General features: G+C 45.2%; 1 protein-coding gene across 1 annotated transcript in view; it reads left to right on the forward strand.

The window, feature by feature from the left end:
- The window catches only part of PNPLA7 (patatin like phospholipase domain containing 7), a 131,980-nt gene extending 114,072 nt beyond the window's left edge, over positions 1 to 17,908 (forward strand). The window contains exons 32-36 of the mRNA XM_026113824.2: positions 333 to 485; positions 3,371 to 3,481; positions 9,187 to 9,271; positions 15,810 to 15,913; positions 17,012 to 17,908. Of these exons, the coding sequence (XP_025969609.1) occupies positions 333 to 485; positions 3,371 to 3,481; positions 9,187 to 9,271; positions 15,810 to 15,913; positions 17,012 to 17,092 (534 nt within the window). The 3' untranslated portion in view covers positions 17,093 to 17,908. The remainder of the gene's footprint in view (positions 1 to 332; positions 486 to 3,370; positions 3,482 to 9,186; positions 9,272 to 15,809; positions 15,914 to 17,011) is intronic.
- The last annotated feature ends 1,684 nt before the right edge of the window (positions 17,909 to 19,592 follow it).

Raw genomic sequence — 19,592 nt, forward strand, 5'->3', positions numbered from 1 at the left:
CCTTGAAAAATCATTGTGCTCCTCTTACTTAAGCACAGATCTCTTACGGTACCACTATATACCGGAATGAAAGACTCAGTTCCACCTTGAACTGCAGAAACATGTTTGAAGGCAACTCCCTTTCTGCTGTTGATTTTGGAGACTTGTTGGCTAGCTGTCCACGCTGCCTGGGAAACAGATGGAGGTGCTGATGTGTGAAGGCTTCAGCAGGCTTCTGTGAGCTCTTGGAATACATCCGATGGATAACTTGCTTTTTTCCATTGTGAACGCAGAGCATATTTTGAAATGAAATTTCTGAAATAATTGTAACTGGTGTCTGGTCTGGATGGCAGGTGCTGAATATGGCAGAGATCCAGACACGGCTTGCGTATGTGTGCTGTGTGCGGCAACTGGAAATGGTCAAGAACAGTGACTACTGCGAGTACATTCGGCCACCCATTGACCGATACGGCACCCTGGACTTTGGGAAATTTGATGAAATCTGTGTAAGTGCCTCTGGGGTGAAGACAGGGCCCTTGTATAGCCATTCCATGAAATTCTACTGTTTCTGAGTGTTAATTGGTGCCTAAGTAGTCTGAGAGTAAGAAAAGCCCATTGACACAGAGCAAATAATTGACACAAAATAATACCATGGAAGGATACCATGGCTGTGAGCCCAAATTATCAAAAGAAACAGTTAGTTATTTTGATTATATAATAACCTGTGAACAGATTAGTTGCCTCACTCAACTTTATGACAATCCTTGCTGCTTAGCTCAGCTGCTCGCTACAAACGCTTGGTATCGGAGCTGCTTTGGGCAGTTGTGATTTGTCACGTGGTGTCGTTTCTCTTCCCCGATTGCGTAGCTTGTTGTCACGTGAAAGATTTGAAGGAGCCTGTAGGCGAAGCCAGGAATCGCTGAGATAGAGGGCAACATGGTAAAATATCTGGCTCAGTTAACATTTCAACACTTCTATTAATAAAACATATCATCCACAATTCCTTTGCACCTGATAGAGTATCAGTAGAATGGCACCAATGTCAGTGGAAGGACATTGAAAAAAGTAGTACCAAGTTATGAGTCTTCAGGATTTAGTTTTGTTTATGTATCAGAAATCAGCATGGGAAGAACTGACTCTGGATACGCAGTTGAAGTGTCATAGCGACATAATTCAACATTCAAAGATGAAAGATTTCTACCCATTTTGAGGTAATGATAGCAATTTTGGCTCATGGTCTGTTTTAAGGGAGGTGATTTTACTATCTCTTTCCATTTTTTTGCATGCTTTGGTAATACAGACCTCTTCTGTGTTCAGGTGTTTCTGCATAGCTTTTCTCATTCTCCTAGTCTAGTTTAAAAAAAAAAAAAAGAAAGAAAAAATGGCTTTTTTCATTTTTCCTTTCTCTTTTAAGTAGATCTTTCCTATGGATGTATTGAGAACCTACAATACTCATTAGGTTAGAGAAGGTACTGTAGGTTACTGTCTCAATACTGGTTCCTAATGCTGCCGTATAAATGCTTAACAAAAGCAGTAATAACATTAAGCCCTGCAGATTCACGTTTGAGAGAGCCCTTAATTTCAAATAGCAGCTATTCCAAACCAGCCATTGATTTCCCCCCACCTCCACCAATATAAATAATTTTCTCAAGGGTGCTTGGTGTCCTGTAACTCCTGCACAAACGGTGTGCTCTGACAGTGGTGTATTTAAGACTTCCCCGGTAAATAATGTTCTTTGCTAGTGAGGGTGCCCTGGCCCTCTTCAAAACCTTGATGAATGGGTCTGATAGATCATCAGAACACCAGACAGTGAGTGAGCTGTCAAATCATTGTTCTGTCTCTGTCTAATCTGGTGTCATTAAAGAGATTTGAAGACACCAGGCAATTTTTTCTCCGCGGAGAAAAAGAACTTGAGAAAAGCGCAATTTCTCAAAGAGGTCACTTGCCCTGAACTAGTTCTTGGTACAAGATGCTACAGGCATTGAGGGGGCAGCACCCGTCTGGATTTTCATTGCTCACAGAATAGCTAAATAGCCTTTGCCCCAGGGAAGCTTTAAACCTTGGTATTCTTAAAGGGTATTTTAGGGGTTCCTTTATCACAATAGTGTATGAAGTAGAGTTTTTCTTATTTCAGTTGCATGCATGGATTTTCCTGAAAATAGAAATGGATGTGCCTCTATATTTCTAGATCCTCCTGCCCTAAAACTGTAATTCAGCATTTTCAAAAGAATACAAACCCATCTTTCTGGTCTAAATCCCCCCTCTGTATCAGCCTATATAAAGATAAGTTGGCTGTGTGTCACCTCCTGAAGCTCAGCTTCTTTCAAGTTATTTTGGACCATTCTGATCAAGCCAATTCTAGATCTTTCAGGTCCCTTCTGCACCTGAGTTGAATCCCATCTCCACCCTAGACTGAGAAGCTACAATAGATCAAGGGAGGTGAATTCCGGTCTAAGTGTCCCCTGTGCTTTGAGTCCTGTTCCAAAAACTAGACAAGGGACATGACCACCTCAGCCAGGACTGCTCCAAACGCTCATAGTTGCTGTGCACACATGAAGCTTAGTGTGCTGTCAGCAAGAGAGCTGGAAATAGAAGCCGAGGCTCCTGACACCTGTTGCCCTATCCTTGAGAATTTGATTTTTCAAAGCCATTTCTGCTGTCTTGTTAGAAAAAGAGTACAACCTGGAGCAGTTGCTTTGGGTTTTTTTGGTTGTTTTTTTGCTAGTGATATAGAGCCATGTTCTTATTCTAAGTGCAAATTAATTTAGACTTCTGAAATACAGGAACGTGGAGTCTGTGGTTTTGATGTTCTGTGTATGCCATCTCATCTGTCCCAGAAAACTAAAACTTGCATTTTCAGTGCTGTCTGGCTGAGCTCATTGAAAGAGATTTTGGAACCAGAGTATCCTACAGTAACTTTTCTGTTAGACTTGAGCCAAGGCGGGTGGGGGGCAGGCAAATTTGCTTTGTTACCTACTTCTAAAGAAAGAGCCTGTCCTGGGAGGACATGTATGTGCTAAGCTTAGGGATTTTTTCCATTCTCTTTATATGGCATTATTTTATGAACAGCCTGCTTGAAGCCACTGCTGTAAAAATAGTTGTGTCAGGTGGCACTTTTCATCGCATACTGTGAGATCAAAGGTCAAGTAAGCATTTGGACTTAAAATAGCACCTTGCTTGCTTAATCATTCCCCCTATTTCTTAGACTGAACAGCTTTTATAGCTAAGGCTGTTAAGTACCAAAAAGTACATCTGAGTTTTGGGATAGACTTCTGGGTTTCCTTCTGATTTGTAGATGATGTGACATAATGTTTTTTTAACTGCCAACTACCTTTTTCTTTTCTTTCCCTTGACCCTCTTTTTTTTTTTTTTTTTTTTCTTTTTCTTCCAGGAAGTGGGATATCAGCATGGAAAAACTGTATTTAATGTGTGGTGCAGGAGTGGAGTCCTTGACAAGATGTTAAAAGACAGGCAAGAGATTTGCAAATCCAAAACCTCTGATGTAAGTGTTCAGTTTAAATATACCATCCTGCAAGAACTATTTCATGCAAGTCAAATTGTGTACTGCACAGCGTTTGTTCAGGGGTATGAAGGGGAATGATTGCCTTGAGTCCTTATTGTGAGCATGCACATACTTATTAAAACTGTATTTTAGGCAAGAAAAGGTATGATCAGTTTTTCAGAAATTTCCACTTCTTTTCTTGAACCATAGCCTGGATGAATGAGGTCTTGCACTTCTTTGGTCATCAGCTACAAGGAGAGTAAGCACTTCTAGCTGCTCCTCCTTGTGCCTTGTTTTTCAAAAGAGCATCTCTTTGGATTCATCCATGGATGTAAGGGGATGATGCTTGAGCTTCCCCTTAATTAGGAAGCTCCAACTTTCTCTCCTTTCAAGCTGAGGGTGAACTACAGACCATGGCAAAGGAGCTTCCTTTTGCATCCACAGGACTAGACCCCTTTGAAAACTTGGACCATTTGTGTCGCTTGCCTAGAGATCCAAGGTTTTTGCAGTCTGGATCAAGACTTGCTGTGAAACTGCCAAGGTGGACCTTCCTTCTGTGGCCAGAGCCCAAGGGGTTTTGACAGGCATGTTGTAGAATCTCCTTCTGTGATATCTATCATGTGCCCATTCAGAGGTCTCTCCATACCCTCACCAAGCACTGTGCTGTCTCTGACACCCCAGGAACCGATGCAGTACTTTGTAGGGTGACTCTCCAGTTGCTGTTCCTTTCTAATAGGTTGTCAACGTCATGTTCGTAACTTGGAATCACTCACAGTACAAGTGTGCTTGAAGGAGGGCAGGTTGCTTACCACTAACCAGCATTTACTGAGACATGTAGCTGATGGGTACACATTTCTACGCCTACCTTTCTCTTCTCCTTCCCTTTGCAGGTCAGAGGTGTAGAGGGCACTGAAGTGCTGCTGGCTGAGCTGCTTTCTGCCCTGAGCATCAGGGTGTAGGGTGTGACTGTGGCACAGCAGGTCCTATGAGGGCAGGATGGTCTGTGGTTTCAGGTGACGGGGCACATTTGTACCTGTTGCATGAATGCACATGTGGACTGCCTCTTTGAGTAATACTGGATGGGCACAAGTAACCTTTCTTGGAATTCATTTTTCATTTATTCTTGCACCTCAAACCTTAGGTGGTGCCTGGATATTCTTCTTGCACCTCAAACCTTAGGTGGTGCCTGGACATTCTTCTTGCTACTAGATGGTGGTCTACCAAGGCAGTGACTCTCCCATCAACAGCCTGGTGCTTGTCACAGACGACATGAACCGGCATCTCTGGCATTTGATCTCAGCCATTACTGGCTGGACCAATGTGGCTCAAATAGTTCTCAGATGCTTCCAGAAAAATTGAATTGTACCCTTCCTGTAGGTGTGTTTTCAGCTTAGACTTCTCATTTTGTTGCTTTTCTTCCTCACTCTTTTATTAGAAAAAGGCATTTCATAAAGCTGTCATTAAGGCTCTGTGGAAGCTTGCAATGTTGTCAAAGTACTGGCTTTCACACACTTTTTCCATTCATTCTGTCTGCTTCAGCACAGCTGAGTAGTTAATATATAGTTTAAATGGCTGATTATGGCAAATCTACAGGTTACATAGTTGCTATGTGGTTACAGCGGCATTAAGATTTCTGCTTAAAACTAGGATAATAACTCTTGGGTTTACAGTTTAAGGACTGAAGTCAGACTCTAGAGTTGGTTCAGTAACTCTCCATGGGATGAGTGAGTTTCTGGGTGTGGAAATTTTAGTTGTTTTTAAGGAATTTATCACCTTTTTGAGGACTTGGGTACAATATTATAATACATTGGCTTATTATCCTTACCCTCCTTTGAATTCCTCTGACTTAAACCCAAGTGCTACAAAGGCTTTGTGTTTCACCCAGTAATTCATCTTTATCATCTTTTAGAGACTGGGAAATTAGCAGTAAGATTTTAAGTTCTAAAGTGGTTGCCAAATGTATCGTAACTAGTGGAATATATACGGGAAGTCAATAGAGATGAAAAATGACATTGAGAATTTGCTGCTCTTCCAGAGATTAGTGGCTGAGCGCTTCCATTGGGAGAAAGATGGTGGGAGCAAGGGGAGGAAGGCGGTACTTGCAGGGCTGGGCGTGAGCCCAGCAACAAGCTGTAGGGTTGGTTTCATCTGTTGCCCACATCTGAGCTAGTTGCCCCTGACTCCCATTAGTTAGTGGAGAGAAAGGAGTGTTTGTAGAGTGAGAGTCACTTGATGAAACGGAACGGCTCTCTTGGGATAAGATGAATGCTGCCCTCAGCTCTGACTTTGAAGGGAGACGAGGGTGACTGGCAGTGATATCTTGACATCAGGTGAATCCCACCCAAGCTGATGTGACTGGGTGTGGAAGGAGCACAGAGGAACTGAGTGCTGTAGGAGCTTAGCTGGTGATTGGAGTAGCCTGAAGAGCACCAAAACTCATCAGCTTGTTATTTCTTATTAGGAAGGCGGCTTAGACTAGGAGTTACATTAGTCTAAGCTGCAATCAGAAGATATGTGCAGAAGAAAGGTCCTTGTTCTTTCTTAAATCTTGTGTTCAGACCAATTATATGCTGGCATGTGTTTGTATATGTGCATTAATAGTCATGCAGAGAAGTGGAGGGAGAGCGAGCTATGTGTGGTTATCAGAAATGGTTATATGTCCTATTTCATCCTCTAACTTTTATCACCAATTGGTAATAAGCTTGAGCATCTTCATTGCTGTAACAAATATACCTTTTAAAGAAGATAATTGCCCATTACATAGGATCTAATAATTCAGGTTAATGTTTCAGTTAAATCGTGATGTTATAGCTGTATATCATGCAAGATTTTGAACATCTGTCAGAATCTACCCTGTTTTTTCTGGCACTTAGCTGGAGATAAAATACGTCATGTAGTTATTATAGACATTGCCTGCCATTGCATTTCTAGGTAAGTACTTAACAACTAGGCAGGAAGCGCTGATTGCTGAGACACCAAGGTTATGAAAATGATGAGTTCAGGAGAATGGCTTGACAAACTGCCCTGGTTGTGGAGCAGGTGCTGACGGCTTTGTGTGTTCCCCAAGGCTGGAACAAAGTCTGAGTTCCAGACTGTACTTCAAGGACCTAAGAAGTCTTCTACTTTTGGTCTGAAAAGTCTGGAGTCTAGTAAAAAACATGGTTATTTTTCTTTTTTAATCTGACTTCTGTTTTGGTGGAATGATTTCTACAAAATAACTTGCTATTGCAAGCTTCCACTGGGGCGTTCAGTGTGGTGGGGTTTTTTTGGTTTTTTTGTTTTTGTTTTTTTGCCTGAGTCCATTAGTCATTTAAGTCCTTTATCTCTGCTGTCTTCCAGGGATAACAGCTGATATTTTTAACTTGCCTTTCACAAACAAAGGTTTTGATGCTGTGGTATGTTTTTAGGATTTCAGCTATTTCTAGAGTGTTCAGCATCTTGGGGAATTGGACTGTTTCTTATCCTATTTCTGTGTTTTAAGGGCTGAATCTTTGCTCTTAAAAACTCAAGATCTTTTAAGCATTTAAATATTTCTCCTTCACTTTCATCAGTCAATCACTGTTTATCTTTTCTCAAAAATGCAAATACTGAAGATGAGAGCAATGGAGACCTAACACAGAGTTCACCTGAACAACTCTTTTTCTTCCCCAGTGCAGAGTAATGCAGGGCTGTTAATTGGATCCCCTCAGGGAAGTTTTGTCTATTAGAGTGTTATTCATAGTCGAAGCTAAATATAATCTAACACGCTACAATAGTGTCTGTCTTTCTCCTCTCATTTATTTAATAAAGATTGTGCCGAAGAGAATACTTCCTCCTCCTTGGAAAAAAAATACCAGCAGAAAGGTCTTAGAGGAGGTTTCGAATGAATCCGAGACACTTGTTTACCTTGCATTAACTGACAAGAATATGGTTTTGTCCTTTCAAAGTAGCAGGAGAAAGCGTTTAAACATTAAATTCCTTTTGGCAAAGCATCAAATAAGTGTGGGAGGACACCTGGTTTCCCACAAATGGCATTCCAGCCTTAGTGCTGAGACTTCAGGGTGCCGCTGCCTCCTCAAGCGTACCTCTAGCGGGGTCGCACCTAGGATCGGTTTTATGTCGTTAATCGCAGCCCAGGGGTAGCGGTCACACTCGTGGTTGTCTTCATACTCATCTGTCCTTGCAGCTTTTCTCTGTGAGCACGTGAGCGGATGCTAGTTTTCCTGGAGCACCTTTTGGCGATGAGCTGCACAGGGGGAGGTTTTGGTAATTCAAACGGCACTCTGGTCTTTTGTCCCCTCTGTCCCCCTTCTGTTGTGTGCTCCTAAAGACAACCCGCTACACGTCTGCATGAGCACTCAGTGCAACTAAACAGCTTGTTCGCTTGGGAGGCGTCCATGGTTTAGAGTACAGGTGACTGCTCTTAACGTTGCTCTCTCTCTCCTTTGCGGCTAGAGTACCTACCTATCCCTTGCTTAGTCATGCGGCAAGAAATGAAGCTGTAGATGCTCTTCTTCTGTCCTGGGAGCCAGCCTTCTGCAAAAGTTTCGTTGGGACCATTTGGGTCGTATGTTCAAAATGAGGCTGGACTGACACTTCTCACTGGTTTCTTAATGGTGAAACCTTCTTCTGAGCTTCCTTACTTCTTCATCTTTTAAAATGTGTGTCCTAAGCTACTGCTGTTTCATTTCAGACAGTTATTTTTTTAGTTCCCTTTGGGTCTTTCTCTGTCTCCTGCTCCCGGCAGCTCCTTGTCCCGGATCCGCACCCTGCTTCGGCTGTGCCAAATGACATCAAAAGTTAGTTACGGATGAAAAGGTCAAGGGTGAGCAGTCTGCTGCCGCTGTAATGGGCTTCTGCTGCGACCCCCGCGGGGGGGTGTGATTCACAGGAGCCGTGCTCTTGCCAGAAGAGCAAAGCGTTGCTCACAAAGCCTGGGGATTGGGAAAGGGCCCTGTTTTAAGCACGTGGGCAGGTCCGAGTGTTTCGCAGAGAGACTGTCACAACCGTTCCTCCGGCAGTTCAGCGCGGATAAGTGCCCCCCCGTCAGCTCTTCCCCTTTCCTCGCCTCTGCGGGAGCGTGCCGTTGTGCTGGTTGAAAATCACCGCTTTGGAGAAAAGGCCAAGGGTGGCCGGGTTTCCGTCTGGTGACCTTGTGCCCGGCCCCGAGGAGGCAGGTAGAGCTGCCTACGCTCCCCCCTCGCAGCTAAGCGTGCGGAAAGACGAAATGGCTCTTCGGTGCCCCGGCTGGGTTTGATTAGAAGAGAAACTAGGGCAGGCAACTCTTCAAAATAGAGAACGCACAACCCACTGCTTGGGTGAGACAGACTAAAAATAGCACAGGTTTATTTAAAAGAGAAATTACAGTGGGAGAGATTTCTCTTTGCAGGCAGGCCGTTTACTTTTCTTTGAAGTTTTCTCTACAGTTTCCGAAATTTTTGAAAAAGTTTTCTTGCCAGAGCAATGGCCTCTGTCATTCCATTAGATGTTGCCCAAGTTGGTCTCTGTTTGCACTTGGGAATCCCAGCTCTGCAAACCAGGCCTGGCTAAGGACGATTGCTCTGTGACTTGCTCCCCGAGGAGTAATGGCTTTTGTGGGGGGAATCGCGGGAACTTTGTATGTCCAGAGCTTTCTGCCTGTTCAATATCACTTTTACGTGGTCTTGAATCGTTTGGATTTTTGTACATCTTTGGATAATGTATGTAAAACCTGCGTTGTATTTCAGAACGTGACCTACCCCAGCACCTCTTTTACGGACCTGGCAGAAATCGTGTCCAGAATCGAGCCGGTGAAGGTGCCTGTGGCGGATGGTGAGTTGGACGATCCGGCCGGCGCTGTGCAAGCGCTCGCTGCCACGTGCAGCGGGAAGGGCACGGCTGCTCCCACCACCGAGGCAGGGAAGGCTGCTCACTCCTCCCACGCTCCTTTGGTTGCTTTAACACCCCATGCTGTAAATCGTGATGGTTCGGGCTGGCGGCTGCCTGTTAAGGGAGGCGAGAAGCCACGCCGGCAGTCGCAGGCCGTCGCCCAGCTTCAGCCAGAGTCTCCGCCTTGAGATGTACCCCGAGCTTGCCCCAAGCCAGACCCTTCCGTGTGCTTTTTCCCACTGCCTCGTCAGCAAGGAGGTGGCAGTTGGGTGTTCCCGCGGTGGCAGGACATCCGCTGCCAATCCGTTACCCTCTGTGCCCCGCGGTGCTTTGCTGGTGGGAGTAATGCCTAGCCAGGGTAGCCTAATTTGAGCGGAATAACTCGTGTGGGGCAGCTCTCACGAAGACGAGCTTTCATTCTTCCTCGCACTGGTCCGTGTGATGGCCTCCCTCTTTTGTCCGTGTCCTCTCGAAATGGGAGGAGGGTGATTTAGGGGCCTGACTGAAGGATCTTTTCCTGCTATTGTGAGTATGATCTGGAGTGAGTCACTGGCTTGATTGCTTTATGTGCGCTCCTGTTCTTGGGAGCTAATGAGGAATAGGTAACGGCTCCTGGATTTTTGCGCAGAGGTACCGCACTCCTGTGCCGCGAGGCTTGTGAAGCCCTTGAGCGCTTTGTGCCTCAGGCGTGCCCTACAGAGCTGTTCCCTGCAAACATTGTAACCTGAAAAGGATCAGAAAGAGCTTTGCAGGCCTGTAATCTGCAATTGTTTTCCATGTTAGTGCTTTTTATAACCAGTCTCTCCCTCTTCCCCCTCCGTTTCCCCCCCCCCCCCCGATTCTCGTTCTTGCAAAGGAGAATCTAAAGTTAGCAGCCCTTCCATCTGTGACTCTGTTTGTAGAGATGTCCCTGTGGTAATTTGAAATGCTAATTGCAATCATATGTTTTATGAAGAAAATATTAATCAAATGTGTTTGAAATGGCCATTGTGCTTAAAAAAAACACGTTATATGGATTCTTCATTCGTAAGACATTGGCATTAAGGCCTGTTGTGGTTTAACCAGTGTTCTATGACAGAGAATTTCTCCATTATAGGTTCTGGTTATTTGCCCTTGTTAAGATCTCTCTTCTGCTGGATAAGGCCATGAAACACAAATTAGTAACAATACAGTGACACATTTCTCAAAAAGTAGATATGGCAAACTTTGCCCTAAGGAAGGCCCGTGCGGGGAGTACTTAGGACAGAACGGGCAGGTGCCACGCGCTCCTCTCAAATACCCAGGTCTGATCATCGTTGCGACTCCAGAGGAGGGCACGAGAGAATCGTGCTTATGGGCAGTGTGGCTTGAAGGCCCTTTAATGTTGTGGGTGATGCCATGTGGTACCTGCAGGGACCTTGCCTATCTTTTGGTGGGCGGTGGCTGTAAAGCTGTTCCTCTGGATGCAGCGTCACCGCGGTGCCTCTGGGATGACGTTGCTCTTACTGGAGAGGTGTCTAGAGCACTAGGCAACTACCTTGCCGGTTATCGGGGGAAGCAGCCTTTATCAAGGCAAGCTTAGATGTGGTATGAACTGCTCTCCTGGCAGTGGGCCTTGTGACCGTCAGATGGTACCTTATATGTATTGGTGAGCCCTTGGATTTGTCCACTAGTGATGTTGGTGAAGATGGTTCCTCTGCTTTTGTCCCACAAAAGTGAAAAGACAGGGTGCTTCTTGGTAGCCTGTGTATGAAATGGCACTGCTGAGGAAGAAGATGAAACTTTTCTCTCCAGAAGGGATTTGGAAATGCTCTGCCTGTCCGGATAGCATACTGCAAGTCGCAGGCTGGAGAGAGAAAATGTATCAGCAGTTTTGCTCTAAGAAGGGAAACAAAAATTATATTCTGATAGGCTATAAAACCCAGGTGAAGAAGGGAAATGCAAGTGCAAGGGAGGAAAGGCTCTGACCAGCAGAGGCTGGCAGAGGCTCCAAACCTGAAGCCATATCCCCTTCAGAAGGAAAAGGAGTGGAATTTCTTCTCCACTCTTGAGCAAACTGATAAAAATGATTTAAAAAAAAAAAAAAAAAAAAACCTTATCCATCAGGAAGAGCCAAGTACAAGGCATTCCTAGAAGGAAGTCTCAAAAACTCTGTTAGACCCAGCATTCCTGTATACTGCAAATGAACACATGGAAGAGCACATGTAGGAAAGCAGAAGCTTGTTTTCACAGCTGAGACACTGCAGTATCTGCAGCTGCATTTCAGTTCTGCATCATAACACTTCCTCATAACACTTTCTCAGCTGGGATTTTTTGTCTTTGTTCAGCTGTAATTGCGTTTTGCACAGCTGTGGCCTTGGCCAGTAGAGCAGAGATGCCATCCTCCCACGGAGGCTTAGCCTCGTCCTGGCTCACATTCCCATCAGGAAGGGATTTCTGAGGACTTAAGTTGTGCAGACTCCTAGAAGATTTCCCGCAGCAGGTTTCATTTCCCATTTTCCAAAGCAATAACGTATTAGGCAGTCCCCACTGCCAGGTTTCACGGTGCCGTATAAGGTAGCATACTCAGTGCATGCAATGACTGAAGGACACTATTAAGTCATGTAGTAGAGCAATTGTAGCAATAGTCATTTGGAAAAAAGATTTGGGGGAAAAAAGACATTAATCTTGGGAAATGTCCGATTTTTCAATATGATTGAAGCGGGATACATCACAAAACCTCCGAGAGAGACAGTTATTGGGCACTTAGCTGAACATCTTTACTGCTTAAAAAATAATTTTATTAAAAAGGACTAATGCACCTTAGATTGTGGTGAGCTACCAGATTCCCTGAGTAACGTCAAAGTTTATTTGGTTTACTGAAGCAGAAATCCTCTAGCCACACAACATTGATTTTCCTCATGTTGGCTACATTGCCTACAGAAATCAGGCTATAAAAGAAATGCTAAAAGGTAGAGAATCACAAAGCAGGTATTTTGCATGAGGAATAGTTGTGTGATCTTCCTGCTGTGAACATACTACTCCCTCCACCAACGGTAGGTGCAGGTTCCTTTCTGTGGCATAATCTCTTCTTCACTAGCTCTTTGAGGTCAAGAACCTCACCTTGATGGCAGCAGCTAGCACATTCCCAAGTGCTTTAAATATAGTAAATGCTAACAGCCATTTGCTGTTATGACAGCCCGCCTGTAGGTCTGCCTACTAGCTGCTTGATTAGTTTTGCTCATTTTTGAATCGAAGTGTTTGGACGTTGCTATGTTGGCCAGGACATTAAGGCCTTGGTCCTGCTTGAAGCTTCTGGGAGTTGTTGTTGTGTGAGTGAGTGGTGCCCTCCGGGGTTGCAGCCGTGCGGGGCTTAGCCCCACGTTCTGCCTCGAGAGGGGCCACGCAAGATGCCGTGTTGGGAGAGCAGGCAAGAGCACGTTGTGTCCTCCTTTCCCCTCGTGGTCCTCAAGCATCCAGGATTACTATGGGAAGGATGTGAGAAGGGACGTCACTCCCTTCTCACAGCATATCTGTTTATAGACCTGTTAAATGCTAAGCAGAGCTTGGAAAATTGAGGTATTTGGTTTTGATTTGGGTAAGTTTGGGTGGAGGCGTAAGCTGCTCACTGTTGTTTGTGCTGTCTGTTGCTGTTCAGGTGAGTTTCCAGCTTCTCCAGTGTGTTTTATCAAAGGTTATCAGTAGTGTTTTTAGTAAAAGCTAGCAATGAGTCTCTGAACCACAGAAGAAAATATGACCAAATGTCTCCAGTGCTAATGTTCTAGCAGTTGGTTGTAGTTGTCGTGTTAGAGTAAAATGCTGTGGAACAGACTGTACCGTTGTCTTCAGCATGGAGCAGATGCTATTGACTGTTCCAAAAAGAAATACTTAATCAAGGATCCAGTTTAAACACAAGCCATTTTCCTCACTGCTGAGCTGAAAAACAGATATTTCTTCTTGTTTATTGTACAAATCTTTGTCCTTTTGATGTCTAGTCTACTTTAGTTTGTGTGGCATGTTACCTGGGATGCCAGGCTCTGAGGTGTTATGGGATCTCCTTTAAGAACAAAGGGGTCTCAATGTAATGGTGGTCTGCACGGTTCTTAAAAGCTCTAAAATTGACATGTGTACCTGTGGTTCCATACCTCATAGATACCTCTGGTCTTTGTAAGGCCTGCTGTCCTGCAGCGGCTGATTATAGGCTGCTTGTCTGTGTCTTTATTAAATGAAGCCCTTGTCATCAAGTATCTGCTTCTCAGGACACCCTGAACGACAGGGCACCACACAGTTGAGGACTCTTGGGCTCATCAGCTCAGAGCAGGCCTGAATTAATTCATGAGAGTGGCAGAAAACGCAGTTTAACGCTAATATTATTTTCTGCCATTTTCATGCATTGAATTGCATTCTGAAGAACTGCCAGAAACAGTACAAGTGAAAGGCGGTCACCTGCAATGTGCTTTGCTTTGCTGCATGCGTGCCTTGGTTTCATGCTTGGTTGGGATGGGGCTCTGCAGTGGCTGCTGGTGCTCTCTGCAGTGCATCGAGACCAAGGATGGGTGTCTGCACTAGCACAGTTCATCGGTTGGTGACTATTGAGTTGATGTGGGACAGAGCCAATCAGGGTAGCAAACCTCTCTTGTCTGCTTTCTAGACCTAAAGTGCTGGAAGATGTATTGACTCCGCATGGATGTATCTCATTCCTTGGGAGTGGGTGGTGATGCTCAGGACAGGGAACTGGGGCTTGGCGGCATGTTTCGCTGCTGACTTCTTCCGTGCTTCATTTTGCATGGCTTTGTCCTGGCAAACAGATCCAAGAGTAATGGAGTTAAAAGCTTTGATTCAGCATGGAAGGTGCTCAGGCAACTGCAACAGAATATACGAAGGTGACCATAGTGGAAGGGGGGAAAGCAGACAAGTAAAGGTCAGTAGGGGCATATTAAAATGGCCAAGTTCAGGAATTTACTGAAGGTAAACAGGGATTTCAAAGGAAACTGATACCCTAGGGAAGTTGGCAGAAAACATAAGTAGAAATGAAGCTATAAATGAATTTGAAGGTCCAAAGAGCTAGGCATAAAGAAATGGAAGTGAGATGGAAGAAGCAAGCAGGTATGTCACGAAGGTGTTAAACTGTTTCCTTTTCTTGCTCTTCATTGCAGGAGTTGCTGTAGTGGTAACTCCTATCCGTGCCCATCAGGTGGTAACAAGGGAAGGATGCTGGCTGAAAGGCTCAAGTGGGAGTTTCTAGAACAAATTAATAAATTAAACCTCAAGCCCCCAGGACTGGACAGTGCAGCTGAAAGTTGTTGGGGAGTTTAAGAATGAGTGATGTTGGTGACAGGGGTGCTGGTAGCATCTCTGAGTCCAGCAGCTTTGCCAGAAGTCTGTGTAGTAGTTAAGATTGTGTTTAACTCATAACTGGCACTAGAAATCCTCTGCTTTTGAGCCATCAGAAACACATGATTGTTAAGGAATTGGTAAAACTGTGACTCTAAAGGATTGAATGCTAACCCAGCCTTTTGCTGGGTTTCTCCTTTAATCTGACCTCACTCTGTTAGCTCTATACAGATCTTTCACCATCCCAGCGAATAGTCAGGCTGGGGAAAATGAAGTGGGGGACCCCACACGTTCAGTCTGCTGGAAAACGCTTGAGATGAGATGCTGTGCACAGTAGATGGTGCAGCCCTTCATTACAGAGTGTCCCTTGCTTTTAGAAGTTGAGGTGCGGATGCTGAGGTGGGCTTTATGGGGAAGGGTAATGTCGTAGTCACTTGAGCACAGAAGGTGCTCTTTAGGTCTGAAGCAGAAGTAATACTGTTAAAGACATAGATGAAAGCAGAGGACAGGTTCTTGAGTTTCCCTCGGTTATGTTAATCCTCCAGATTACTGGAGAGAGCAGGTGACTGTCCCCTGCGGAGAGGAGGAGAGTGTAAATGTCACTGTCCCCTGTGGACCAGAGCTTGAGACACACAATTATCTCTGCAGTGGTGAGGACTTAGCACCAGGAAGAATTCCTCATATCCCTGTAAGTCTGTGTTCCCAAGGAGTCTATGACTTAAATGTCTAGGAAAGTTAGAATTCGTAGGTTGTAGGCATGTCTTCTGAAGGTATTTTACAGGTTTTCTCTGGAGGGAGAGACAGACCAACTATGCTGCAGAAAGCATTCACCACTTAGTGGGAACATCTCCCTTGTTTGTATTGCATCAGACTGGGCGGCAGACACCCACCACAATAACGTGGACAGTTTGTAGCTCACTACTTTTGCTCTGGGTTCTTTAGACTTTGGAGGGCTCTGGGACACCACTTCACATGCAGGGTACAGTTTGAAGCTCATCTTTTTGAGCAGGCTGGAGATCTGATATCTGTGTTTAAGTAGCCCCCATTCACTGAGCTGCTGAGAGTTGGCCAGCAGTCACTTCGCCCTAGTTGGGCGCTCAACGGGGACAGCTATCGTGATTCGCTTCCAGCTTTTTCTGCCTGTCTGACTGCTAGTTAAAAATCATTGTTTTTTCTCTCCTCTCTTTAGATGAGTCAGACTACCAGACTGAGTATGAGGAAGAAATTCTGGACAGCCAGAAGGATGATTATATTAATTTCCTAAGCAACCAGGTTGAAGAAGACTCTGACTCGGTACGAGCTGCGCTGGAAATGGGCTGTGACTGTTATTGCCAAGTCCTGTGTGAATTGTGTGGGGTGGGTATGAGGCACAGGTGTGTCGGGAAGGGTTATTGAGAGAAGCACCTGGAAGACATTCGCTAAGGAGGACTCTGCAGAAATAACTTGCCTTGTTGCACAGTACAGATGTTAAATGACAGATGCTCACCCTATTCAGGTAAGCAGTCTAAGGAGGTGTCTTGTGTGGTGAAACGTGGCCACATCCTGGGAAAAACACATGGCTTTGTGGGCTTGCTAGCAAGATAGGTAGGGGCTGGAGAGCCTAAGGTACAACGAGAGGCTGAGGGAGCTGGTTTGTTCAGGCTGGAGAAGAGAAGGTAAGGACAGGATCTGACTGCTGCCTTCAACTGTCTGCTGGGTGAGTATAGAGAAGACAGAGTGAGGCTTTTCTCGGGAGTGCACAGCAAAAGGACAAGAGGTGACAGGTACAACTTGCAAAATTCTGACCAGATATGGGGAGAAAATATTTTACAATGCACATGGTTAAATACCAGAATAGGTGTCCAGAGAGGTCGTGGAAACTCCATCCTTGCAGATATTCAAAAAATGAAGTGGATAAGGCCCTGAGCTACCTGATCTAGCACTAAAATTAGCCCTGCTTTGAGCAGGAGATTGTATTATAGACCTCCAGAAGTCCCTTCTGTGGCCACAGCTCGCATGATGTTGTCTACAACCTGAGAAACAAAACTCTGGAGGGCTGTATCCCTGCTTTTCTTATTCTGGCTAGAGTAGCCAGCAGGATTAAAAGCTGAAGCAGCCTGTGTTGTTGGATGTGAATAGCTTCTCAATGGGAGCATGTGAGCAGTCTGGGAAGGTGCCTGGCTTGGGTAGCTGCCAACGTGGAGATGTAAGGTGGCTTTGGTGTTTTGAGCAGGGAGCTGGAGTGATGGTTGCAGCCATTCACTTTTCTAGCTGCATATAAAGACTTTGGGCTGATCTTGGATAGGTAATGGTTGGTGGGCAGAGAAAAGGTGGAGGGGAGGAGGCCAGATTTTATCCAGCTCAAAGAGGATGCTGAAGAATGAGTTTGTGCTTTTTCTTTTTTTCCTTTAGGATGAAGATGTACAAATAAGACAGCGCAAAAATCTCCCCAATTTGGACTGCCAGGCAAGCAGCACAGGAGAGCCAGGCTAGCACTCAGAAGAGAGTCTGACCTTTCTGGCTGATAGCTATATCACATTTGTACTGGCAGCAGCCATTTTTATTTATTTTTATACATATATATATACATAATTAAAAACAGAACAATGTCTTGTTGAAGTTAAGCAAGCTTTTGTCGTTCTCCAAGCTGTGCAGGCAGCTGAATGACCCATACCCTAAGCACAAGTATCTCCATCGTGCCCAAGTGCCTGTGCCACTTCTTGTCCCTGTCACCTCTTGTGAAGGGCAGCTAAGCTGCCTTTGTGCCATACTCCTTCGTACAGGTGCCAGCATGAGTGGCAATTTATTAATCACTCTGAGACTGGCAGAGTGGAAGTGTGCTGGGAATGTGCAGTCAAATGCTGCCTTGATTTTTGCTGCCATATGTTCTAGTTGTTGTGTTTTGCTGTGAAGGCCCTAAGAAGAACTGAACATCCTGCAACATGCTGTGTGTCCATTCAAAAAGCTCCAAGCAGCGGCATTAAAGAGAGGAAAGGTGTTTGTGGACTGCAGTAGTAGGTTGCTTTCTTTTCTTATGGATCAGATAACTGTAATTAACTCCTCAGTGACTTTCAACAGGGTTCTTGTGAGCAGTGCTGTGACAGGAGCAAGTCTGAATATATTTCACTTGGATGATTGGGAAATCCAAACATGACAAATCAATTAATGTGAACACTAACTATAGATTCTGTGTATTCAAGCCATCAGCGGGAACATTTACTGACGGATCATACAGTTGATATTTGCCAGGCAATTCCAGAGTCGATATGTAGCTGTATTTGCCTGGTAAAATAAAATGATTCTGCTGGATTGAAATGTCTGTGTGGTTCTTAGCTGTTGACAAGTCCGTCTTTGTGGGACCCAATGCTGGTAAGATTACACCGCAGTCATAAGAGCTGGTATTTTCATAACTGCTTTTGAGCACAGAAACCTGCCCGGATCTGAAGGAAAGGCCACAAAAGTGGAGACTTTCCCAACCCTGTGCTCAGAGTGAGATACTCTGTCGCTGTTTGAGAATGAATCTCTGAATGTGAAAGATGTGGCGAATGCAGCAACAGCCAAAAGTGCCCAGCTTGCCTCCGCTCCTATCTGACTTGCAAAGCGACGCAGGCATTTTTGAATGCACCATCAATTTGTAACCACAGCAGGAGTCACTCGGGGCGTTGTCAAGCTTTGTAAAGAAATCCCCAGGGCTCTTCACTTCCCCCGAGGCCTCGCAGCAGTTGATGTGAGTTGGACCGTGTTCAGGACTCCCCTGGTGCTTGCTCCTCTTGTCTCACATCTGTCGTTGCCGCTAACTCCGCTTGGCTGGATAATGAAAGTAGTTCTTGCTTTATGTAAACTCTTCTGTTCAGCACTAGGTTTAGGTGGTGTTGGCTTGAGGGGATTTGTCATCCAAGCAGAACACTAAAGACGCTCTTGTAAACTGTTCTCTTCGCTAAGCTGTCCTGGCCCTCTCATGTGAAATGCATTGGCTGCCTGGAGGTGATGCCTCCAGCCATAACCATGACTGGGGCGAGAAATGTGTTTGGTGGCCTCACCGAGGATAGTGGTGGTTGCAAGCCCTGTGACGTGTGACTTGTCCTGTGCACTTCTTTCCCATATAACTCCCTCGTGGCACAAGCTTTCATTCTGTCCTGCATCCTGTTTTCCTCCTCCTCTGGTGGTGGTGAATGTGCAGCCTTTCCCCGCGGAGGCTGTTCCTGTAAGACAAAATGGTATTTTCAAATGGTAAAGCCTCAGGTTGGTGTTCTTGTTCACAGAGGGACTGAGCCCACCGCTTCCCCCTTCTGCAAGACCACCAAAACCCAGCTGCCTGCACGTCTGTCTGCAGGCTTGCTCAGAAGGGGTAGAAGAAGCTCGGGGCTTGGTGGGTTAGAGCAGGGGCCTCCCCTGCAACGATCATCCAGATCTTTAACACCGATCTCCGGTAATGCAATTTATGGAAAAAGCTGCAGCTGCCGGAGGTTGTTCCCTGCTATTGACAAAGAATGAATTATTTCAAAGAAAGCTTAAAAATGACTTTTGAAATGGAAGTAGAGCATCTGGCAGCCAGGGGACTTTTGTGAAGGCACAGGCTGCCTGTTGAGCTGGAGATACTTAATTTCCAAAGAGATTATTTACAGCGTGGTGTTAGTACCTGTTACGTGAGAGGCTTGTAAGTCCGTTACTGGAAAGAACAGGAGTGAACACGTTTGAGTGCCCACCTTAGAGCTGTTTTCAAAGATGCTGTTTGCTTTATTTCTCCGGAGCTGCTCAGAGCAAATGGGAGAGGAGCGTTTTCATGCGGAAGCAGTGATGACGCTCTTCAGAGCTCTGAGCTTTTCTGATGAGGGGATGCAAAGCAGATGAAGTCCCTTCAACATCTGTGTTTATAGATGCTTACAACACAGAAACCCTTTCTCCTGGCTGGAAAACAACGAATAGACCTAGAGCAGAGATGAAATCCTAGAGATGACTGGGCTCTTTGGACGGCCTTTACTGAGTCCACTTT

This window comes from Dromaius novaehollandiae, chromosome 20 (assembly GCF_036370855.1).
Source record: "Dromaius novaehollandiae isolate bDroNov1 chromosome 20, bDroNov1.hap1, whole genome shotgun sequence".
Taxonomy (NCBI): Eukaryota; Metazoa; Chordata; class Aves; order Casuariiformes; family Dromaiidae; genus Dromaius; species Dromaius novaehollandiae.